Here is a 25,817-nt window from a genome sequence, read left to right on the forward strand (position 1 = left end):
TGGCTTTTCCAACTGCTGCTGAACTACACTTCCCATCATCTCTGACTATTGCAAATGACAACTGAGGCTGATGGGAACTGGAGAGAGTCCAGCAACAACCAGAGTTGTGTTAGCAGGATCTGGTTATAGGTGATGGGGAAAACATCTCCTGGATTGAGACCCTGGAGAGACAATCCCGAGGGCCACATTCCCTTCTGTGAAGCCTTTCAGGGGCCACATCATTCCAGAATGGTAGGCGGAGCCATAGGCAAAAGTAGGTGGAGCCATGAATGTAATTTTTACCTTTGTACAGTAGGCTAGTTTGTAGATACACGCCCAGACAACACTCTCTATCTTCCATCTGGACAGGCAAAAGGCACCATCCGAGATGAAGGATACTTTCCAGCCAGGCCAAAACATCTGCGGTGGAAAGCCGTGGCCATGAGTGGCGCAGAGAGTGGACTTGTGGCCTGAGAAGAGTTCTGAGATCTCCACTCCTGTCCTAGACACACATGCAGAGCCTTTATTCAGGTGGAACCTTCTTACAATGGCCCCAGGTGTGTAAGATCTGAATGACATGTGTGTGCTTGATGCACACGTACCCACAGTTACATATAGGACCCACACATTGATAGGAGGGAATGACTCCCACTCTGTCGCCAGGGCAGAAAGCGAAGCAGCGCAGAGAGTTCTGTGGCCCAGAACGCAGCTTTAACACTGGCTAAAAGGTATAGAACAAAAAATGAACTGTAAGGAAAAGGAAGGTACTTTTCACCACATGTGGTGGACATGAAAGAGGTAAAAACTTTCTAGGATATGATATATAACGAGTTAAAGAAAATGTTTAAAAACACTTTTGTTAAAAAACCAGAAGCTTTCTTATTGGGTATAGTGGGTAGAGAGCTACCGAGACAAGACAAAAAATTGTTCTTATATGCAACAACTGTGGCAAGAATTTTGTTAGCCCAAAGATGGAAACAATAGGAGTTACCAACAAAAGAAGAGTGGCAGATGAAGTGGATAGACTTTGCAGAACTGGCGAAAGTGACGGGAAGAATCCAGAACCAGCGAGACCAAGCATTCCAAAAGGACTGGAACAAATTTATATTATATTGGAAGGACAACTGTAAGCAATTAACACCATTAGCAGGATTATCTGAAGATTTGTAAGATGAAATTGCTACCTGTTCAGGTTGAGTAATATAATATTTTAGGTAATGATATAACAAGGATGGGACGCGGGTGGCGCTGTGGGTTAAACCACAGAGCCTAGGACTGGCCGATCAGAAGGTCAGCGGTTCGAATCCCCGCAACGGGGTGAGCTTCTGTTGCTCGGTCCCTGCTCCTGCCAACCTAGCCGTTCGAAAGCCTGTCAAAGTGCAAGTAGATAAATAGGTACCACTCCGGCGGGAAGGTAAACAGCATTTCCGTGCGCTGCTCTGGCTCGCCGGAAGTGGCTTAGTCATGCTGGCCACATGACCCGGAAGCTGTACGCCTGCTCCCTTGGCCAATAAAGCGAGATGAGCGCTGCAACCCCAGAGTCGGTCACAACTGGAGCTAATGGTCAGGGGTCCCTTTACCTTTTATAACAAGGATAGGAAACGAAGAGAAATGTAAAGATGTAAAGTTTAATTTTGTAAACCAACAGATGGGAGGGAGGGAAGTCCTTAGGCTCAGTTGAGCCAAAGAGTTAAAATAAGAGGGTACAATGTTACGTAATGTGATTATATGTAAAACCAATAAAAATCATTTACAACAGAAGGCAGATATAACGCAAAGACTTCTGGAGAGGGCATTAGACTAGAACATGTGTACATGCATACATGAACACACACGTGTGTTATTCATATTTCTATGTGGAATATACATGCACAGAGAAACACACACACATTTTGGAATGTTCCCATACCACCCAGGTAGTGTGTATGTGCTGCCCATCTCCACCAACACAGATTGGGCAGGGAGTAATTTGTGGTGCTATTGACAGACGCCACTGCGCACAACACAGGAGGACACAGCATGGCAGAGAGGAGTGATATGGTACACGAAGATCAGAAGAAGCCTGCTCAGGAGAAAGAAGCAGATCAGACCTACGAGACAGTCAAGTTAAAACTTCCATGTTAACAGAGGGACCTACACACACACACACACACACACACACACAGTCACATTCCTATTACACAATGACACCTCCGGCAAACAGGTTGACTAGGCAGTTTGGATCATGTAGATTAATGCACCACCACAAACCATAAAGGGGAAATAAACAAGGACCAAACCCCCCTCCCCTGTACACTTAACATGTAAAATAGGACCTGTCGGAGCTAAAACCAAAACGCAACACATCCTGAAGGTCCCTTTGCTCTGGAAGCACTTATCCCAAACTGCAGATGAGGGGTTGGGAGCGCATGGAAGGCACTCTGAACATGCTCAAAGGCACTCCTTTTTATTCCTGCCATCTTCCAAGGAGCTCAGGGTGGCCTTTTAGCATAACATCAACACATCTGCTAGCCTGAGGGAGAAGGGTACTGGTAAAATCCTCCTTACAACTTGCCAGGAGCATACTGCCAGGACCCAAGCTACAATTTTTAGGAGGGTTGAAAGCGGTTTGAGAGAGGTTTTGCCTTTATGCAATGCACACAAATGTTCCTTTTGGCTTGCTGCTGCTGCCTCTGGATAAATAAGTTTTGCAGGTTTCTGAAATAAGAAATAACTTCTTCAGCAGAGGCAAAAGGGCAATGATACAAACTAAACAATTTAATATACATTTATGTATACAAGCAGTGCTTTTTTCTGGGGGGCCGGGGACACAGCGGGATGCATACCCCTAAACATTTTGTGAATTTGTATTTCCCCCCCCCCCCCGATTTGAACTATAAAGTGATTTTCTTGAGTCAAAATGAGAGTACCCCTAAACATTTTTTTTGTAGAAAAAAGCACTATATATAAGTCTCTCTCATTCTTTCTCCCTCTCCCTCTCTCTCTTTCTCTGTGCGTATTTGTGTCTTTCTCTCCGCCATGCAAACAAACGCTACCATCTCTCTATCTCTCTAGTCAACGTTATTCAAACTAACTTGGTTAAGGTAACCCACCGGACTTCATAGCTAAGCAAGGCTTTGAATCTCACACACAAATCCAGTGCTCCACTACATTGCTCTGGCTCATGTACCTCACGCATTCCCAGACTCAAGAGACATATTTTCTATAGGGTGTTTGTGATGATTTGTGTTCGTGCTGCTGTCAGGGCTGTCAGACACAACCCCACCTTCAATACTATTTGCTCTTGCAAAAGTCTTTGGGCAGTTATACTGCTTCATTTCCCACCAGTACATGCGCTGAAATCCCATAACTTTTCATACCACAAAAATCTGAGGGATCGGGTTGTCTCACTTTTATTGCACGATAGCCCCTCCAAACAGCAATAGCACCGGGAAAACATCATACTTGTAATAAATGGATCTCCTTTCCTATTGACATCAGGCAGCAGCCTTCACTGTTCTCTTTGCTAAAAAAATGTTTTTGTTTAGAAAAGGCTAGCTGGCACGTGTTTTAATTGTGGTTTTTTTAGCTTGTTGATTTCTATTATTTTTGAGTGGTTTAAATAAGTTGTTTTTAACTGGTTTTTCCACTTATTTTTAAATTTATTCCTTTTTTCTAAACCGCTTTGATGCTTTATGGCAATCAAGCAGTAAATATTGTGAAATAAATAAGAAAACCACAGCTAATAAAGCAGAATAAGACCATCACCAACACCCTGTTATTGTGTCAGGAACATGCTGCAAGAAAACACCCCAAATAAAACATCAGTCTGGAGGGACCCTGAGCCACAACACCCAAATCCAATACCTGCACCTCAGCCCTGGATTCAAATTAACCCCGGGTGGCTCATTCCAGAGAGAGTTGGCCGGCTACACACCTCCCTAAACAACTTCCATCTATCATGGACTCAAAAGTTTGTGCTGACTCCAGGATTCCCACAGGTCATCTTGCATTATAATATGGGGGGGGGGGGATGCCTTCACAAGCATGCATGAAGCAATTGCATTGCCCAGCTCAAGAGGTATGGGGATGTTTCCTTTTGCAAATGCCCAACTTCCCACCCCCGCTGTTATAACGGCTGTGACAGCCGCTTTCTTTCATCCTCACACAGGCTGGTTGTGTTGGCTTGCAACACAAATGTACATGCACAAGACCTGGAATAGGTGAAGGATGTTTCTCTTCATCTGTGTGGTTCTGTATTGCTGAGTTGTGTTTGTGCACAAGGCTGCTTGTTGCTGGCCTGTTTGCAAGTGAACCTGCACACTTCAAAAACGCCCGTGCAGAATGAACGGGTGCAGGGTGTGTGTGTGTGTGTGTGTGTGTGTGTGTGTGTGTGTGTGCACCAACAACTGCAGCAAGCAAAGTCTAGTTTACAAATATTTTGCAGCAAGCAAATACACACGGCCATTTAACATCATAACCCAGAGTCTAAAATTACCTCTCTGCCCCACAGGAGAATGCTGCAGCCTAATGCCACAGTCAGACCATATATTCAAAGCCGCAGGGAATACCGGAAACTGAAGTTTCTTAAGGTTGCTGGGAACAGTAGCTCTGTGAGAACAGAACCCTTAACAAACTACAGTTCCCAGGATTCTCTGCAACCATTAAAGAGGTGCAATAGTGCTTTAAGAGCATGGTGCAAATGTGACCTTGATGTGCATCATTTGTATGTACAAATGTTCTGCTCCCTTCCACCCCGGGGGGTTCAGGAAATAATTACATTTTCCCATGCAAAATGAGACACAGTTGCTCAGAAAAAAAAGAGACTCAACGGGAACAAGCCATTAAGGTTCCTGATCAAAACACCCCATAAACGGACACTATTTTACACGGACCTGCGACTTCAACACTGGATATGGTCAGCTGAGGGAAAGAAGCTTTGCTCCTCATCATGAGACGCAAACACAAAAAAGTCCCTGGAGCCCATGTTGTATGAGTTAAGTCCTTCTGAAAAAGCTACCTGCCCAAAATAGTGAAGGACCTGACATGCAGAGAGCTTGAGGGACTTCTGTCAGGAACCAGAGTTTTCTGGGGGTGGGTAGAGGGAGAGTTTTGAAGGTGATGCCTGTCTACCCCATGGGCCAGGGAAATGGCTGGCCCTAGAATTTCTAACACTCATTTGAGAAAGGGGGGGGGGCTTCTGTAGGAAGAGCGGCTCGGTTTGAGATCCTGCCCCCTCTTCTTGCTCCTGCTACAGCCTTCACCCCTCTCTCTCACCTGGCCACGCAACCAAGGAGACAAATAGCCCCCGCCTTGCTAGAGAGGGCTGCAAACAATGGTACCCTTTGAGGCAGTGGCGGCATGGCTCCTTACCTGCTGGAATTCCTAGCTGCCTGGGCCAGGTGTACAGCCAGAGAGGGTGGACGAGGAAGCAAAAAGGGGGGGGAATGAGGGTCTCCTCTGGGATGTGCAGGAGAAAGGACCCCCCAGTTTTCCAAGCGGTGGGTGCCGTTTTCCCTTGACGGGCTAGGGCTGCTCGAAAAAGGCCCTCAAGGAGCTTCCATCGCTGCAGCAGTCGGTCCCACAGACTCCAGGTGGCCAGAGCTGTACAGTGCGTGTCCCGCCTCGTCTCGCTGGGGGCTGCTGATATTACATAACAGGAGCCGCCCCTGTGCAAGGGGCAGGGAAACCACAGGGCCGGTGCGGCGATGGCTCAAGGGTTTTCTTCCCTCCCACAAAGCCTTGTGTTGCACCCTGCCTTTCCAAGAAAGGCCACAGAGCCGTCTCCTATCTGCACTTACAGAGCTCGAAGGAAGAGAGTCCACAGAACACCACAAACACACACACACACACACACACACACACACACACACCACGAAGGAAGAAAATGAGAGAGAGGGTATCTGCCGCTCTGAGGCTACCCAGGCAGAAACATACACTGCAAACAGATATAAATGAACAGGGATGCCAGAGAAAGGAATAAAATGAGGGAAGACAAGCAGAGTGCACGCAAGACTGTGCTTCAATACACTGCACAGAGCCGGCTCTGTCATTAGATGGGGTTAGGCAGCTGCTTCAGGCGGCAGATAATGAGGGGCTGGGAGCAGATGGATTGGCGTGTGTCACACGGCCTGCCCTGCGCCCCCTAAACTAGCCTGCTGCACCCAAGTATAGTGGCGGGTGATCTCTGTCGCCTCTTGTCAGTTTCTGTATATGGAATTGGTGGAGGTTGTGAGGCGCCATCTTGTCCTTTGCCTCAGGCGGCGGAATGTCTTCCACTGGTCCTGAATGTGCAGGTCACACTCATGCTGTGACACAACCTAAGTGTTCCCACCTGCAAGGAATAACTGGACGCAGCGTGACAATGCTTCTCATGACAAACACTTCACAGGGACACACTGCAAGATGGTGCTGGGCGTGAGGAGAGGTTACATTTCAGATACAAGGCCGTCATTTAAGAAACACACAAAGAGAATCAGAGGTTGTGGCTATGCTACAAACCCGAGGAATTATTATCTTTTCATGCTTTAAGTGTTCTTGGGGTTTCTTGAGAATGGTTGTTTTGTGGCAATGCTAAGCATTCCTGGGTGAACGTCTTAATCCTGTCATGGGGTTACGGTTCCCAGGGTTTCTTGAGGGAAGATGAATTTTAACAGGGAGAAATGTAAAGTATTGCACTTCGGCAAAAAAAATGACAGGCACAAATACAAGATGGGTGACACCTGGCTTGAGAGCAGTACATGTGAAAAGGATCTAGGAGTCTTGGTTGACCACAAACTTGACATGAGCCAACAGTGAGATGCGGCAGCTAAAAAAGCCAATGCAATTCTGGGCTGCATCAATAGGAGTATAGCATCTAGATCAAGGGAAGTAATAGTGCCACTGTATTCTGCTCTGGTCAGACCTTACCTGGAGTACTGTGTTCAGTTCTGGGCACCACAGTTCAAGAAGGACACTGAAAAACTGGAATGTGTCCAGAGGAGGGCAACCAAAATGGTCAAAGGCCTGGAAACGATGCCTTATGAGGAACGGCTAAGGGAGCTGGGCATGTTTAGCCTGGAGAAGAGGAGGTTAAGGGGTGATATGATAGCCATGTTCAAATATATAAAAGGATGTCACATAGAGGAGGGAGAAAGGTTGTTTTCTGCTGCTCCAGAGAAGCGGACACGGAGCAATGGATCCAAACTACAAGAAAGAAGATTCCACCTAAACATTAGGAAGAACTTCCTGACAGTAAGAGCTGTTTGACAGTGGAATTTGCTGCCAAGGAGTGTGGTGGAGTCTCCTCCTTTGGAGGTCTTTAAGCAGAGGCTTGACAACCATATGTCAGGAGTGCTCTGATGGTGTTTCCTGCTTGGCAGGGGGTTGGACTCGATGGCCCTTGTGGTCTCTTCCAACTCTATGATTCTATGATTCTATGACAGTGCACTAGATTATAGTAATAGTGGAGACATACCCACCCAGTTCCATGTCATTCTCACTGTCTTGCACATATCTTTCTCTCTTGCTCACTATGCTCCATGCTCTCATAAACTTGAAAAAAGAAACAATGCACGTATTTTTGTAAACTAAGAAATCTTTAATAAAAAATATATAAAAACTTAAAAAATTAAAATAAATGAACATGCCTCTCAAGAGTTCCATACAAAATATGCTCCTGACAACTCCTCCTGTCATATTCTCTCTCTCTCTCTCTCTCTCTCTCTCTCTCTCTCTCTTAGGGTTTAGTTTTGAAATTAATTAGCACCTCCTTCGAGAAAGGTCTGGACGGTAGCAACATGAGACCCGGCCTTTTCTGTAGTCGCTCCCCATTTATGGAATGCTCTCCCCAGGGAGGTTTGGCTGGTGCCATCATTAGACGCCAGCAGAGGACTCTGTTTTTGGGGGGGGAGGGAGTACAGTACTTTTAAACATTTTTTCAATTCATTATAGATCATTTCCCAATACTCTTTTACCCTTTTACATGTCTACCACATATGAAAGAATGTTCCTTCTGCCTCTTTGCATCTCCAGGGCTTATCTGATTCTGTCTTGTACATCTTATCAAGTCTGTGAATCATTTCCAGGCAGTTCTCCTTCAAAGAATAACATGCTGTAAATTTCAAGTCACTTTCCCAGAGTTTGTCCCAGAGGTTAATATCTATATTGTGTCCTATATCTATTGCTCAGTGTGTCATTGAGGCCTTAACAAGCTTGTCTTTTGTTTTCCATTCTAATAACAGATTATGTATACATTTTAGACAAAAGTTTCTCTTTGTTTTGTAGAAGTTCTTCTTTGAATTGTTTTATATATATATATACAGTATTGGAAGCTGCCCAGAGTACTGGGGCAACCCAATAAGATGTGTGGGGTATAAATAGTAAAATTATCATTATGGAATGGGAGGTCCCTATTTTCATTGGAGGAATATTGGAGGGTACACATCAGGCGAAAACATTCCTCTTCAACCAGGCATTTGGCTGATTGACATCTGATGCCCTTTTAAATGTGTTATGGGAGGGGAGATTATTGGTTCATTGCTGTTTTTATTTTTACTATGTATTTTGTCATTTTCATATTGTAATTCTATGTTGCGAACCACCCCGAGATCTGCGGATGAAGGGCGGGGTACAAATTAATTTAATAAATAAATACAACTACAATTTCTGCAAGACTGGATCCTCTGCCTTTTCATAGCATCCCGACAGGCAGAAATCAAACAGGTGCAGCCCTTCCCAGCTCTTACCTCCACGTGCATAAAAGCTTCCCCTGCTTCATTCCGGCCTGTCCAGCTGTCATTCAAGGCTGAAGAGCAGAGCTAGTAGAATGGACCAGTCGCTGCCTCTCAGCCTAACCTACCTGCCAGGGTTGTTGTGGGAAGAAAACGAGGAGGACGAGAACCGCCTACACCATCTGGAGCGACTTGGAGGGAAATGTGTTCTATAAATGCAATAAGCAAAATTATAGCAAAAAATAAAAATAAAATAAAATGCAATGATGCCCTGAAACATGATCCAGCTGTGGACATCTACTGTTACACACTTCCCACAAGTTAAGGCTTGTGGTTTCTTGCCTTGATGCTTGTGGCCTTCTGTGCATGTGTCCTGGCAGAGAAGGGACTCTGCCTGTTGTTCTGCTCGCTGGAAACCTCTCAGGGGTCAGCAAACTTTTTCATCAGGTGGCCAGTCCACTGTCCCTCAGACCTTGCGGGGGCGGACGGACTATATTTTGAAAAAAATAATAATGAACGAATTCCTATGCCCCACAAATAACCCAGAGATGTATTTAAAATAAAAGGACACATTCTACTCATGTAAAAACACGCTGATTCCAGGACTATCCACTAGCCGGATTTAGAAGGCGATTGGGCCGGATCCGGCCCCCGGGCCTTAGTTTACCTACCCACGCTAGGGCATGGAAAAGATGCCTGTGCCTTTAATAGGCCTGCGCCTGTAAACATCCAGAATGTTTACTGGGGGTGATAAAAGAGGTCTTTGTTTCCCCACTCAGGAGTGGGATGGCCCCATGGGGAGGGAGCCCTCTTGTAGCAGGTGGATGTTTGGATGGCCAGACAATATGCTTCCAACCTGTTCATGCCTCTCCTTACAACACTGCTGCTGCCCACTTTCTGTTCTATTTGCTTAATATTATTTTAAAAGTCGGTTGAGAGTTCCACCTGCAGTTGTCCCACCTCCTTCTGCATCTGGCCCTGCCCACCACGGAAACCCAGAAGGTTGTCCATGAGGAAACACGAGACTCCCTTTAGCCCACAGTGAAAAGAAACAAACGTATTTCAGCAACCTGTTTGCAACATAAGGACCCCATCTGGAAGACCCTTACACAAAACTATAAAGTATTGTGTTCAGTGGGACCGTCTCCCTGGTAAGCGTGCCCAGAATTGTGGGCACTTCTGACTGTGTGGCTATAGCTGAATATCTGACCCACTTCCCAAATACCTACAGATGATGTGTGCAATCCAATCCATTTTAGATGGCTCAAAAAAACACTGTTTTAAAGCATGGTTTGCTTGGATTGATCACATTATGCCACATAATATAAAGAGGCAGGGGGAGAGAACCTCAGGCCTGGGGGCTGAAGGCACTTCTCCCAGTATTTTGGGTGTCAACACTCTCTAAAGCTCACACCATCCCCTGGCCCGACTCCGCAACCTCCTCAAGTGCTTCTGGCCTGGCTGAAATGTACCCTCTAACTGCGGCAAAGGCTCTCGCTTGCCTGGATTGAGACAGGAGAAGTGAATGGGTGTCTGTAGAACCCTCTGACTTCTGCATGGCTGAAGTGCAGCCACATCCAAAGGAAAGAGTCACCTCCACTGTCCCATCTGCTTTTGCATCTGGTCCTCCCCATCACTGGAACATGGCCCCCAGAAGGAAATGTGGCCCTCTCTGGCTGATAAAGGTTCCCCACTCCTGCTATAGGGCAACTCTGAGGGCAGCCACCCAGACGGATAAAACCCGTTCCAGAAGCTGCCTCCTTTTGTTGGGTTGCATGTTTACGAAGAAGGATGCCATCACAATGTGGGGAAATTGTACGACCCGGGCAGAATTGCTGCAGCAAAATGTCTGCAGCTTGTCATGAATGGGGAACAGAAGCTGGCCAAGTGTGTCGGTGGGGTGGGGTGGGGGGTGGATAGCCAAAACAAGACCTAGGAAAGGATGCATTTATCCTGCTCAAGGTCCTTTTCCCACCCTGCACTGGCAACCACAGTCACATTCCACAACACTACCCACCGCAGGAAGGTCGTTACTGTGGTTTCTGTGGCTCCTCCTGTCTCTTTCTGCCATATGGACAACTTAAAAAACAACAACAAAAAGTTCCCCAGGGGCTGGATCTATTTCTGGATATTCCCTGTAGGCGTCTTTGCATGCAACACAGGAATTTGGGCAGAGAGACAGAGATGGATGTCACTGTCACGAGAGCTGTGTGTATTGCAATCCTGTTCCACTTCATAGGGAAATTCCAGAGGCAAGATTATTTTGGCTGCCCATTGATTCTGAAGGCAGCAAGAAGCCGGCATTTGAAAGGATATTGTAGGCATGGCTATCAAGTGGTTGCCACCTATGTAGGCTTGCTTGCAACCCTTCCCCTGTAAGATTCAATCCAGTGCCTTAAAGCAGCTGAATGGAGGGACTTGGATTTCCAGTGTGAACATTCTGGGTATGTTCGTATTAACACTCCCACTGCTAGTTTTTGAAGTTATCTTCATGTGACGTTAGCCACAATCTCTATTGATTCTGCAGCTTCTTAACAAATATTGCTGTTGGATGCAGTCTCCTCCCACCAGTTTCAGTCCAAGCAAACTTAAGCAACATTCACTTCATACTTCAGAACTGAATGAACATTTGTGACAGCCGTTGCACATGTGCAGATAAGTGTGCAGGCAAAGATAGCTTAATGAATAGGAGTTCTGGGCGGGTGGTAAGGGGCAGGGAACCCAAAAAGGCCATGTGAGTTGGGTGACGAGATCTCTGTCCCCTCTCTGGTGTGAACAACATTGTGCAAATGGGGCTTGAAACGCGGTGGGGAGAGTGGAGGACCTTCGTGAATGTGAACATATCCCTTGTCTCCCAGCGTGGCATGGTGGGCTGTTTTGGTTCGGGGCGATGAGTACCTTCCCCCTGCTAAAAGGCATTACTTAGTTGTTGGTGTGTTCATGCAACAAATGGAGCCAAAATCAGTCCAGTCCCTTCTAGCAACATGTTATTTGCACACAGACTGTATGCATGTTGGGTTTGAAGGGCATCAGAATTAGACGCTGCATGTTATGTGTGACGAACAGCATGTGCATACAGATCAGCACACATGTTGAATGTAATGTGTGAACAGCCTTAAGCGAACAGGGCCTTAAGGGGGACACAGAAGTCCAGAACGGCAATTGGAAAGGGCCCCAATCTAACCCTCTCTGAAGCCTCTATCTGCCAAGGCCACTCCCCACAGTCTGTGGGATATTATGAAACCAGAAGGGGAGGAGGCAGCTGGCAGGGCCAAGAAGGAGCCTTGTGTTGAGTTATCAGCTCCTCACAAGGCATCCGCCTTCCTAACTTCCTGTGCAACTGGTTGACAGGCTTCTGCGGCAGTTATTCCTAACCCAGACGCTTCCCCCCACCAACAGTCAGGATCCCCCAGAGACAGACCCAGCTGAATATCCTCACCGCATCATGAAGCTCTGGGGGCAGAGGTGCCAGGAGGGGCTGGGGATAGAGACCCTCACGCATCAACATGTATACATGTCCTTGCAGCAGAAACAGAAAAAAAAATCCTTAGGCCTATAGTCCTATGCATACTTAACTTGGGAGTAAGTCCACAAAACAATAACTACATACAGTAAATCAATGAGACTTACTTCTGAGTAGACATGTTTATGAGTGGCCAGGTCCTAATTCTTTCCTAGGGTTGGCAGCTCTGTTCCTGAAATATGGCATTTGCAGCTTTCCGAACCGCACGGAAAGGGGGACATTACGCCAGATAGAGTAGCTTCTGCCACCATTGCATTAAGCACGAGAGCAGAAGCCATTTACTTACCGTATTTTTTGCTCTATAAGACTCACTTTTTCTCTCCTAAAAAGTAAGGGGGGAAGTGTGTGCGTCTTATGAAGCGAATACAGGCTGCGCAGCTATCCCAGAAGCCAGAACAGCAAGAGGGATTGCTGCTTTCGCTGCGCAGCGATCCCTCTTGCTGTTCTGGCTTCTGAGATTCAGAATATTTTTTTTCTTGTTTTCCTCCTCCAAAAACTAGGTGCGTCTTGTGGTCTGGTGCATCTTATAGAGTGAAAAATACGGTATTTATTGAATTTATATACCGCCCTATACCCGGGGGTCTCAGGGCGGTTCACAGAATAAAATCAAGATATAAAACCACAAAATAAATGATAAAAATAAAAACAACCTAATAGTCCCCCCTCCCCCCAAAAAAACACATTTTAAAAGGGCATAGGATGCAAATCAGGTCAACCAAAGGCCTGGTTAAAAAGGAACGTTTTTGCCTGACGCCTAAAGGTGCATAATGAAGGCGACAGGCAAACTTCCCTGGGGAGAGCAGTCCCAAGATGGGGAGCCACTGCAGATAAGGCCCCGTTCTCGTGTTGCCACCCTCCGGACCTCTTGAGGAGGAGGCACACGAAGGAGCGCCTCAGAAGGTGATCTCAGGGTCTGGGTAGGTTCATATGGAAAGAGGCGGTCCTTGAGGTATTGCGGTCCTGTGCCATTTAAGGCTTTATAGCACTTTGAATTGGGCCCGGAAACAAACTGTTAGCTAGTGCAATCAGACCAGGATCGGTGTAATATGCTAAAACTGTCTTGCTCCGGTGAGCAACCTGGCCGTTGAATTCTGCACTAGCTGAATTTCCAAACCATCTTCAGAGGCCATACTAAAACAACAAGAAGAAAAAAATCCTTTCTGTTCAACTTGTAAAGTTGTACGAACCCACGTCGGATCTGGAGCTGACAATCCTGCTCCTTGTTTTTTTCTAAGTGCTAGAATTTATTGGCTTTTGCTGCTCCCTTTGGCTCAGAATCCAAGAGACCAGAGTCCTTGAGAAAATACTTGAATCCCTCCCCCTGCATTCAGTTCCTCACCCATGCCCTAAGACCCCAGACACCTACACAATCCTTGAAGACTTTTCGTCTAGCACTGCCAACTTTGTTGTTGGTCTCCGCCCCTGTGCTTTTAACAGCAGTGGGTTCTGTAGATATTGGCAGAGGCTGGCACTTATTCACACCATGTGGTGCTCTCAAGTGCCCCATCTCAGCAGGACGACCAGGAGGGAGCCCCTCCAAGCAAAACACCACATTTTGATGTAAGTGAAGCACTACATCTTGCCAGCCAAAGAATGGCCCCTCTGTAAGACTGTTGTCTCCCTCGTCTAAAATTACCCAACTTTGCTTTTCATTTAAAAAGTGACTTGGGTTGATTACTGCAGAGAATGCCGTTGTTGAAAGAGCACGAGCACACTAGACTGTTAAATGTTTTTCCTCCTCCTCTCTGGGAGGTTCCCTGGAATGGCGTGACCTGGCAACCTTATCAGCAAACCCAAAGCAAAATGAGCCGGGGTGAGAGGGTGCGCAGAGCTCAGACTGTCTCCCAAGACCTACTAGACATTTACAAGGCTAAAATACTACCCAGTCCTTGCTGGCTACACCAGTTACCAGGGTGATTCTGTGCCATATTTAAAGAGTTGGTGATCATCTTTGAAGCCTAAACATTAGCAGGTTAGCTGAAGAACAACCTACATTAGGTGCAGAGAACCTTTGGCACTCCAAATGTTGCTGAACTAGAATTCCCATCATCCCTGGCCAATAGCCACACTTGCTGGGAGTTGTAGTAGCAGTATCTGAAGCAGTGGCAGAGCTTTAAAATTTCAGTGGTATCCTGCGCCCTGCCAAAATTTGATTCCCCCCCCTCTATAGTTTGTCATTGTTGTGGCACCCTCTTGGCTCAACGCCCAGTGCAGGCAACTGGCTGTGCTCCCCTAAATCTGCCTCTGAGAGTCAAAGGTTCCCCACACCTAGTTTAAAGCTATACAAAAGTGCCCAGGCTCTGACATTGGCCACAGAAGCCTTGCTTGCAGGCGCATCAATAAGCTCCACCAGACAGGCTAGTCTAAGAAACAGGGCCTTTTCAGTGGTAGCCCCATCACTGTGGAACTCTCTCCAACAAGACATGCATCTAGCTCCCTTGCTGGTCCTGCTCCAACAGGTCTTAAAGACATTGCCACTTCAGTTTGCTTTAACTGGATAGAGTTGGTGGTCTGTAATTGGTGTTCCTGATATCTATGGTGTGCGGAGATTTTTGGATGGTTTAACTGCTTTATATCTTACGTTTTATTTTATTTTTTAAATGATTTTAACTGTGAACTAACCTGAGGGGGCCTCTCGCCCTGAAAGGAAGTATCAAGATACCTAAATAAATATAGAATACTAAGGAGCTTGCAAGTTAGAACTCGCGGGCAGGGAAGGTGCCTCCAGACTGTCACAGTTTTGTAGGATGGATTCAAATGCATACCAGGAACTTTAGGCTTGCACAATTAAAAGTGGATTAAAGGCTCTCTTGACCTAATGCAACAAATTCATTTTTTTCAAAGATAACTGACTTTTTGCTGTTAGGAAAGTGAAAGGTAAATGCAGTGAAAAGTGTAGAATTAATGGATTATTAATAGAAAGGCATATAAACACCCCCAAGCAAATCAGAATGAATGCTCATTGATTGTTGTGTTGTATAATCTCTCCGCAAAAAAAAAAAAAAAAAATCAGACCAACTGCTTAACAAAGAGGGGATATAATCTAATCTCCTGTGTAAACTTTGTTCATGCAAATCAGGATGGATGCTGAATAAACAGGTTATGTGGAGGAGCCTGAGAGGGCATCAATAGCAGCAGGGAGATTTAGAGAAGTGGGCTGGTGGTAGTGCGATAAGAAGATAATACTGATCAATACATGATTTGTGTCTGTATTTTCAAGATAAAAATATATAAACACTGGACAAATTACACATTTAAAACATTGGCATCTTTGGCTCATCTCAAGTTATCTTTGGGACAAAAAACTTGAATGACATCAGAAAAAAGGCACAAGAGAAGATACAAATATATTAGTGTTCAAATTCCACATTTTACAAATATATTAGTGTTCAAATTCCACATTTGCCTCAAGTCCAAACGGAGTGTATGGGCCATAAAATGGCAAATGCAATTCAGTTTAAAGAAGTGTAAAGTGCATCAGATTGCTGGGGCAAATAATAATAATAATAATAATAATAATAATAATAATAATAATAATAATAATAATTGCTTTAAGAAAAAATTGTGCTGGCACTCACCATGAAGTTGTTACAGTAAGTATCACAGGTGTCAGTACTGCGTACTCTTGAAGTACCCCCAGGAAAAAAAGCACTGATAATAACAACAATTTCACATTAAGGCTCATGGGGTCTGAATAGGCAATGCCTAGCAGAGTCATCAACTGTTTAGATATGACCAGTCTTTGAAACACAATTTTCCTAATGGTGAAGGAAAGAAAACCTGGCATGGAGTTGGCTGTGCAAACTCAAGCAAGGTCTTACTGTGAACCTCCTGATGTTGTTGGGACTCCAGCTCCCATCAACCTTGACCATTGGCCATGCTGCCTGAGGCTGATGGGACTTGAGGTCCAGCAATACCTGCGAGGTCACTTGTTCCCCAACCCAGTTTTTTGGTTTCCTCTCCAAGAGCTAAGGCACACGTTATGGTCAGTCAAATCATGTGTTACCACCTTGGGGAGGCATGTTTGATTAAAGATACACCAGAGGTCAAGGGTTTAAAATACTCCCTCACCCACCCAACGAGGGCTTCAACTGCACATTGTAAATACAGTACAGTCGTACCTTGGGTTACATACGCTTCAGGTTACATACACTTCCGGTTACAGACTCTGCTAACCCAGAAATAGTGCTTCAGGTTAAGTTTCCTTCAGGTTAAGTTTGTTAAGTTCAGGTTAACTTTGCTTCAGGATGAGAACAGAAATCATGCTCCGGTGGCGTGGCAGCAGCAGGAGGCCCCATTAGCTAAAGTGGTGCTTCAGGTTAAGAACAGTTTCAGGTTAAGAATGGACCTCCGGAACGAATTAAGTACTTAACCCGAGGTACCACTGTAAATTCCTGCCAACCTAGCAGTTCGAAAGCACGCCAAAGTGCAAGTAGATAAATAGGTACCGCTCTGGCGGGAAGGTAAACGGTGTTTCCGTGCGCTGCTCTGGTTCGCCAGAAGCGGCTTAGTCATGCTGGCCACATGACCCGGAAGTGGTACGCCGGCTCCCTCGGCCAATAAAGCGAGATGAGCGCTACAACCCCACAGTTGGCCACAACTGGACCTAATGGCCAGGGGTCCCTTTACTTTACCACTGTAAAGGAAAAACTAGCCTTACTGAGTCATGTACTTCTGACCCAAAGTACAGACCGTCGCAGCAGAAGAGATGTAGAGGAGGAGAGGCTCTTCTCACATATCCACAGCTACAGGTGTCTTCACTTCCTTGTAGCGAATCAGGAAGTAGGGGTAGCACTGGCAGCTTCTGAAGATGACAAAAATGTGTGGGTCACGGACACAATCTGTGCAGGAGTCAAAATGGGGGGGAGTTTGCTTTAAACATGGGTGGCCTCTCCACCAGCGACCAGTCAGCACTTTGGCCAGGAACATGTGACGCACATTGTTATTGGCTGCTAAGGCGTAGGTGTTTGAGTAGGAGGCATCCCTAGCAAAGTAAACACCCCGGCCAAAAACTGCGCCATGGACTGATCCTGCCAGGTCGGGGTTAAAGTTGCTTATGCAAATAGACTTGATCCGAGATGCAGCTGTGCCGTGAAAGAGATGTCTCTCCACTGAGGGATGCTCCTTTTCCGAGCGTACCTGGAACATGAGCCTCTTCTGCCTGATTTGAAAGAGAGAGAGAAAGAAAAGTGGATCATTTTATTTTATTTTAATTATTTATTAATAAAAATGGTCATTACACAGCGGTGTCATAAAAATATATCACAGTGGAATGGATGCCAGGCCAAGACCAGCCAGTCCCCATGGAAGGAAGAAGCCTCGGCCAAAGAAGATAAAGAAGAAGATTGGCAAAATAAATTATTGAACTATGCAGGGCAAATTATTAAAGAAAAGTAAGGTTACCAGATTCCCTGTTTCCTAGGGACATTCCCCAGATTTACAAGTCAGTCCCCTGAGGGAGGGGGCTCAGAGGCTTTGTGGGTTCCAAGGGAAGACTTCAAGGGGACCATTGTACTGTACCATATTAGCAACTCCTGCTAATATTAGGCAAACCAAACCCGCTGGCCTGCACTAGGAAAGCATTACTGAATGTGGTGTGTATAATAGGCTCCTCACCTCATATACATATCCCAGAGTTGGTCATTGCGTATGCGGTAGATAGCCAGCACCAACGCCTGATCCTCGGGCAACTTAGCATGGAACAGCTTCCTCACCATCTGATGGGCTACTTCTGACAGAGTCACTTCTGCCATTGTGAAAGGAGAGCCCCCTGGAGGCGGCGGGACGCAGGCCGCAGGATAAGGCCCACAGAACAAATCCAGAGGATCTTCTCCTGCGAGAGCCAAAGTGGTCAGGGGTGGAGCAAGCGACCTGGAAGGGGAAAAGGACAAAGGAACAGGATCAACTGCCTCTGGTTCTGCCTTGTTTTGCAGGCAGACCCCTATATTTTAATAGAGGGGTGGGAGAGAGAAAGGGAGGGAGAGAGAGAGGCGACTGTGCAAACGTCTTATTGACCAGCTGATCTCACTCACACAAACAATCTCTCATTCAACGTCATGAATTGCACTAACTCAGTGGTTCCCAATCAGGGGTCCTTGTGACCTGCCTGTGGCAGCATTCACATAACAAAAACTACCATAGAGATACCAGAATTTTCATAAGAAGGGAGTCCATGGCTTGGTTTTTGAAAAACAATGGGGTCCATAGTATTTAGCTAACTGGGAACCTCTGCACTGATTAAGTCACCCCAAACATTTGATTGGTTTTGAAGCAATGAACTGGGGAACTTCCTCGGGGGTCAAGAAATCTTGGCCGAGTGCATCTCTCACCTCTGTCCATTCTCTCTCCCAGTCTGCCACTCGCTTAGTGTTTTCCTACACCAACGCCCCCTTCCAACCACTTATCTAGCTCCACCAAGCCTTCTATCTCCCTCAGCCCCTCCCTATCCTCTGGCTGCCCCACTCCTCCTGCAACATTAGGGCCACTCAACCAATCACGGCTGGTGGCTTCACCAGCATCACAAAGCTCCTTAGCATATTACAGGTCAGATGTATGTTATTATCTACTTTTAATGTCGTGTGGCTTATCCAATGCATGGCTGCACTCCAAAATCTAAACATGCATCCCACACCAATCTTCCGTTGGCCCAGACCATGGCAATTCATGAGTGTGGGTCTTACATACCAGTGGGACTGTGCAGTCCAAACACACACGGAAATAAAAATAACCCTGCTCCCCACAAAACACACTTTAAAAGATTGGTGGGGAACCTTTTTCAAGCCGAAGGGCCATATTCCCTCTTAAAAGACCCTCTGGGGGCCGCACAGTGGTGGACGGGGTCAGAGGCAAAATTGAGCAGAGCAACAGTTGTACTGGGAGCTACATTCCAGCTATGCAGAAGTCAGGTTTACACACACAAACACAGATACCCTTCTCCAGCCAAGCAAGCAAAAAGCATGATCACACTTCAAGGACACATTCCAGCCAAGCAAAACACGGAGCAGGGCTGCTGAGGAGCACAGCTTAGGAAGAGTTTCAAAGCCTAGTTGGAGAAGCTTAGATGGCTGCATCCAGCTCCTGGGCCCAAGCTTCCTCACTCCTGTTTTAAAAAGATAAAAGGTAAAAAGTAAAGGACCCTTGGTCAAAGGCAACTATGGGGTTGCAGTGCTCTTCTCGAGGGAACCGGCGTTTGTCAACAGACACCTTTCCAGGTCATGGGGTCAGGATGACTAAACCTCTTCTGGCACAACAAAACACCGCGACGGAAGCCAGAGAGCATGGAAATACTATTTACCTTTCTGCCGCAGTGGTACCTATTTATCTACTTGCACTGGCATGCTTTCGAACTGCTAGGTTGGCAGGAGCTGGGACCGAGCAACGGGAGCTCACCCTGTCGCAGGGATTCGAGCCGCTGACCTTCTGATTGGGAAGCCCAAGAGGCTCAGTGGTTTAGACCACAGCGCCACCCGCGTCCCCTTTAAAAAGGTACCTGTAACTCAGTACATGTAACTCAGTGTCAGAACTCACCACAACTGCCTCCCTTGTTCTCTTATAATGGCAATGGCGCCCACCTGAGAGGTAAAGGAACTGAGTTCTGGTGAGTTTGGGCTGAAAAAAATGCCCTGCCTGTACTAAGTTCCTACTACTATACCATTTTCTTAAATTTCTTCAGGGGTTAAGTTTTTTTTTTTTTTAAGTTACAATCAGAACTCTAAGTTCTTCACTAGTTAACTTGCACATCGGCAGCATGCTTACACAAAAATATACAGTGTTCTGCAGAAGGATTAGACATGTGCTCTTCGGTCCAGAAACTCTGAGGAGGAAGATCTGGGTCCAAACTCACCGCAAGCGGCGCACGGTAACGTCAGCTGAGCGCCAGACGGGTCGGAAAGTGATGTCACGGGTGAAGCCCATCTTTACGTTGTGCTGGACAAACTGTTTGAGGTCTACATTGTAGATTTGATCTTGCACACGGAAGGCATGGTTCCACATGCCCCGCTCGAAAGCAGCGATGAGTTCCTGTGCGATAGGCTATGGAGAGAAAACACCAGAATTCCTCCCATCCTCCAGAACTGGTGTTTTTTCAAACTTCCTACGCTCGGGCCCACCTGAGGTGGATGAAAATAACCGAGGCCCACCAGACACAAAATCGTGGCGCAGAGGAAAAGCCCGTCACAGAATGGCGACAGGTAGATGCAGAGTTTTTAATAATCAGCTGGCAATTACTAACTTCACTTTCTACAGAAGCCCTACACAAACCCAGAGCACAGTTCCTAAGACCTTCTTTCCAGCAACTCCCGCAGTCAAGCTGGTGCCAAACGTCTTGCTCTGCTTTCACAGTATCAGCGAGGCCAAGAGAGAAGGGGCTTCTTTTGATACTTCCTCTGGCTCTTTTCCCCTCAGGTGAGGGAGCTCTCCAGAACTGCTCTGTCTCCGGGCCACTTTTACTCAGTTGCCGGTGCTGACGTTGGCGCAACCAAAATGTTATGACACAGCTAGGGGGCAAGGTGGGTTGTGGCACTGAGGCCCACTTGAAAGCAGTCCGAGGTCCTCCTGCCCTGACCCACCATTTGAGACACACTATCCAGGCACATCAGACCACATTCAAAGGTTCTTATTAGCATGACTATGCTAGACCCTGAGGTCAATTCTTGGGGTTTTCCTCACATCACATTAATGTAATGTACACAATGTATAAGGAAAATCTTAGGAAAGCCCGTTATGAAACACACCTGCCCAACTTGTTGACTATCCTCCCAGCTAGTGGAGCTTGCATAGCCCCGTTTGAAGCCATCGTTTTGAAAACAATTTTTCTAGGTTTGTCATGAAATTGCACAGTAATTGAAGTACCCCAAATCGGGCTGATTTCAACAGGACTTAAGTGTGCCCGTTACCCTCCCAGTTAATTTTAGAGGGTGATAAAAGGAAACCAAACAATGAGATGGCTCCATAATCATTTTTTTTTTTGTATCTCTGGATCCTCTTACCTCATCGTATTCCAGCCAATGGCAACTTTCATTGTAGTAAACCTTCCACTCTGTAAAGAGGTAGGGACTGCAATCAGGGCTGCTGCTGTTGGACAGTCGCCTTACTTGGTCATACAGCAATATCGGTGAGAGAGTCATGGTGTTAAAGTTTAAGAAATACGCGTTGCCTCTCCTGCAAGGGAATGAAGGTAACCATCACCAGAGGGCGAGGATCTACGGTTGCCAGCTGACAGGAAGGGAATGCCTGGCTTTGCTCTTTCGCCTTTAACTTGATTTACTGAAAACAGCTGGTGAAGCTTTTCACCGCATGGGTAATTTTTTTTTTTATATAAGTATCTTCATCTAGTTTAAAAAAACAACACCTTCATATCAAACTGCTGTAAAAGCTAGTAGAAGAGTTGCTAAAATGTTATTAACCCTTATTCACAAGCTCACTCAGAGCTCCACTTCTAACTTAGAAAATACTCACCTAAATATACATTCCCGTTGGTGATTCTTAGCAAGAGTGAATTCTGTGGTGTGAGATAATGCCACGGTACTGTGCCCTACGCACTGTCTTCAGTCGCGCTGACGGATGCCAACAAGTCTTCACTATAGTACATGTGCAACATGTACCTTGCCTTGTTGTAGCTTCACCTCCTTGCTGAAAGCTATTCTGTACCACACACTCAATGAGAGCAAAGTTGTCTATTGGGATCTTTCTTATTTCTTCTGGGATCTGTCCATTAAAAGACCCATACACTCCAGATGTCCCTACCTTTTCGATGCATATTATAAAGTCATCAGCTTTGCGGGCTATAAATAGTTATTTGGCTCTGACCCTACCAAAAACAAAAAGAAAAGAAAAAAGTTCCTCCTATCTGGTCCAGTTGTCTATATTTCCATGGGAGATGCATTTCTCATGCTAGTCTGTTTGGAAGCTGTCCCACACTTAATGCCATGTGCTGCCTCCTGAACCTTTATGACTGATTCACACTGGCACTACTAACACACCAGATGAGATTAAACAAGGTTATTACAACAAAATACAAATAAAAAACGGCAGTTAAAGGCAGAATCAAAACACACAATTGAGAGCTAAATGTTCTGTAAAGGGCCTGGAGAAATACTGTAAATGGTCTTTGGCTTACAGAAAAAAATCTAGAAATTCCACAACAGGTGAACCTCCCTAGAGACAGGATGTCACTATTGGTGCCACTAGGGAAGTGTACACATTATATCTCTGAAGCACATTCAAAGCTCAGTCTTTTCTGCAAAGAATTCTGGGCACTGTAGTTTACCAGTCAGAGAGTTACAATTCCCAACAGCCTTTAAAAAACCACAGCACCCAGAGTTCTTTGAGAGGGGAGATGTGTTTCAAAAGTGTAGTGGCTCCCTACCATATTTAGGTGCACCCGAAGAACAGACTCTATTGTAATGGCAGGCTGATATGGAGGTAAGCGATCCTTCAGGGATTCTGGGCGGCTAAACATCCATACAATCTAAATTGTGTCCAGCTAAACATCCAGCTAAACATCCATACAAGTCTAAATTGTGTCCAGCTAAACATCCATACAAGTCTAAATTGTGTCCAGAAAGCACACAAATGGTAGTGATAGGCAACTTTCCTTTTTCAAGAAACCACTGAAAAGTGTTTGAAGTGCTCTTTCCCTGGAACACACTTTGAAAACCCGAGACACCTAAATTTTACAAGTACAGTGGTACCTCAGGTTACATATGCTTCAGGTTACATACGCTCCGCTAACCCAGAAATAGTGCTTCAGGTTAAGAACTTTGCTTCAGGATGAGAACAGAAATTGTGCTCCGGCGGTAGCGGGAGGCCCCATTAGCTAAAGTGGTGCTTCAGGTTAAGAACAGACCTCCAGAACGAATTAAGTACTTTACTCGAGGTACCACTGTATGGATGCCAGAATTTCAACCTGCCCTTACCATAATCCCTGCCCCATAATGACGGATGTGATGGAAGCAAGGCTGATTTCTTAGTGAGCACTGAAGGACAGGCATTCCCTTTTATCAATTGCTTCACAAGTTCTGGGGCAGAACCCAGGGATCGCAAGTACGTTCCGGAGTTGAACCTGGCTCTGGGGATCTTTCCGACCGAAAGCTGAAAGGAGAAAGATGTTAGGGTCCTTACCTGTCCCTCAGTTGCGCCGTGGGGAATTCCTGATTACAGTAGAGCTTCTCCAGATGATGCTGAGCTGAGAAACTGAAACTAAGCCACACTTTGTCTTTCTGGCGGCGCCACTGCCAGTGGTAGGGGAACGGGGTGTGATGGCAAGGGCACTTCTCCTGCAAATAGCAGCATCCTAGCAGAAAGTTGTCGCAGATCGGCACGCCGTTCTTCTGATGGACGTGATATAGCGGGGCTTCGTCTGCGCCAGATAGCTTCAGGATTGTAATGTCCAGCAACTCATCCTTCAAGAAGGTGAGGCCCCGCTCAGACACAGAGGACTCTGCACTTTCTGCCATCTGTGTTCAATTGAACTGCAGGATCCAAAGTGCACACAGGCTAACACCAGCCAGGCCCCCTGGGAGAAGGTTCTTGCTTCTATCTCTAACATAAAAGATAAAATATCTCGCCGCCGCTCATTGTACGTACCAATCCCGTTTTTTAATACCAGGCAGATCCAGTGACTTAACGAAACATGCCTCCACTCTGGAAGTAAGTTTTACTTTCACTTTCTCACTCAGTTGCTTGAAAGCAGCTTGTATCTTTCCAAGCCAGGTGGTTTGCTCTCTCTGCTGTTTCTGTGCACGGCACACAGAAACGTAGCAGGTGAGGCTTAAAAATAGAGAGAGGTGATAATAATAATAATATAATCACCATTATCATCAGTTCCCTCATTCATGCTCAGCCCCACTCACCTCACAGAATGTTGGTTGTGGGGGAGGAAGGGAAAGGAAAATGTTAGCCGCTTTGAGACTCCTTCGGGTAGTGATAAAGCGGGATATCAAATCCAAACTCTTCTTCTTCTTCATGTCACTGCAAATTGTATGGGGTGGGAATCCAATGTAGGATTCGGATTTTATGGGCTTGTCCATATTTGAGCATTATTTAGCTTTTAATCCACTCCCCAACCCCATATTCAAATTAGACCAGAGTAATCCACTCTGACACATATTTGAATTTGGATATGAGAAGCAAGCCAGGTCTTTCCTGTTCCTATCAGTAGGTGGCTCCACTTTTTTTGTCCCTGCCTCCTCATTTGTTCATTTTATTATATCAATAAAGTCCTGTATGCAGATAGCTGTGCGGGTATGTTGATATTTTTTCCCCTGCCCAAGAAATGTGCCAAAGCACACAGTCAGGCAATTGTAAATATGCTTGTACAGTCTGTTACGGAAATTACGGGGGGGGGGGACGACGACACATCTTTAAAGTTAAATATTACAAATATTATGCCTGAATATATCCTTCCAACTTGACAGCTCAGGGAAGTCACCTAGCTTTAGAAATAATATAAAATCATCTCCTTTCCCAGTTCCCCCCATTCCAAAGCTATTTTCCCCTTGCAAAGGACCCCAGGAAGTTCTCAGAGGTGACAATTGCTGGGCTCATTGTTAGCCAAAGGAAGGCAAATCTCATCACCTGACTCGCCTCAGGCTCCAGACATGCAAAGGAACTTCTATTGTACTTTTGGGTGGTGGGTACTTAAGACATATTTGTCTATGCTAATCTTATACCTGAGTCTTGCCCTGCCATGTCTGCTTATGCTAATCTTGTACCAAGGACTTGTCTGGACATGTTTGCCAAGGTTAACCCCTCCCCTTCGAACTGTATTCTGGGATGTGGTGGGAAAGTTTTAAAAGTCTTTGTCACCCCATCCTCGGGGTTCAAAATTTGCTCTTTGAACCTATTGCGCAATAAACTTTGGTCTACAGCTATTTGCTCCGGTTGGCTGGACTCCTTCCTTTATTCTGCAAGGACCCGCGGGCTCTGCCCGACAAGCTGGGTGACTGAGCAGCCTCACACCTAGATTCCCCCCCCCCCAACAAGTCATACTTTGGAGGTCGAATGGAATCCGTTCCAGAAGTCCGTTTCGACTTCCAAAGCATTTGGAAACCAAACCACGGCTTCTGATTGGCTGCAGGAAGCTCCTGCAGCCAATTGGAAGCCGTAGAAGCCTTGTCAAACGTTCGGGTTCCAAAAAATGTTCGCAAACCAGAACACTCACTTCCAGGTGTGCAGCATTTGGAAGCCAAACGTCCGAGTACCAGGGCGTTCGGGATTCAACGTATGACTGAATGCTTTTTGGGGTGAGTGCAAACCAGAGGGATCAAAATAAAATATTTTATAAAAGGCTAAGCTCCTGAGTAGCATGTTCAGCGGGGGGAATGAAAGCAATTGTAAATTCTCAGTACAGTGGTACCTCAGGTTAAGTACTTAATTTGTTCCGGAGGTCCATTCTTAACCTGAAACTGTTCTTAACCTGAAGCACCACTTAACCTGAAGCACCACTTTAGCTAATGGGGCCTCCTGCTGCTGCCGTGCCACCGGAGCGCGATTTCTGTTTTCATCCTGAAGCAAAGTTCTTAACCCGAGGTACTATTTCTGGGTTAGCGGAGTCTGTAACCTGAAGTGTAGGTAACCTGAAGTGTATGTAACCCGAGGTACCACTGTACATATTTGGTGTATAA

General features: G+C 46.0%; 2 protein-coding genes across 3 annotated transcripts in view; both read right to left on the reverse strand.

Moving 5' to 3' along the window:
- The window catches only part of NFE2 (nuclear factor, erythroid 2), a 49,574-nt gene extending 26,229 nt beyond the window's left edge, over positions 1 to 23,345 (reverse strand). The window contains exon 1 of one of the 2 annotated variants that reach the window (XM_083728999.1): positions 23,336 to 23,345. The gene's annotated coding sequence lies outside the window, so the exon portion shown is untranslated. Of the gene's footprint in view, positions 1 to 5,331; positions 5,724 to 23,335 lie in introns of those variants that run through there. The other variant, XM_083728998.1, reaches the window with a different exon arrangement.
- LOC310839915 (protein mono-ADP-ribosyltransferase TIPARP-like) lies at positions 16,835 to 23,714 on the reverse strand. Its single transcript, XM_083728934.1, has 5 exons — positions 23,314 to 23,714; positions 21,180 to 21,351; positions 20,036 to 20,223; positions 17,809 to 18,063; positions 16,835 to 17,353 (listed from the first exon to the last, which is right to left on the reverse strand). Exons 1-5 carry the CDS (start codon positions 23,646 to 23,648, stop codon positions 16,924 to 16,926), a joined length of 1,380 nt encoding a protein of 459 aa, XP_083585060.1. The 5' UTR covers positions 23,649 to 23,714; the 3' UTR covers positions 16,835 to 16,923.
- Positions 23,715 to 25,817: the final 2,103 nt, after the last annotated feature.

Source organism: Podarcis gaigeae (assembly GCF_964106915.1).
Source record: "Podarcis gaigeae genome assembly, chromosome: 2".
In the NCBI taxonomy this organism is placed as follows: domain Eukaryota; kingdom Metazoa; phylum Chordata; class Lepidosauria; order Squamata; family Lacertidae; genus Podarcis; species Podarcis gaigeae.

Coding starts and splice junctions, on each gene's coding strand:
- LOC310839915 (XM_083728934.1), bottom strand. CDS start 23,648: ATGGCAGAAAGTGCAGAGTCCTCTGTGTCTGAGCGGGGCCTCACCTTC. Junction 20,224..21,179: donor ATTGGCTGGAATACGATGAG/GTAAGAGGATCC, acceptor TTCTCTCCATAG/CCTATCGCACAGGAACTCAT. Junction 17,354..17,808: donor CTCTGGGATATGTATATGAG/GTGAGGAGCCTA, acceptor CTTTCAAATCAG/GCAGAAGAGGCTCATGTTCC.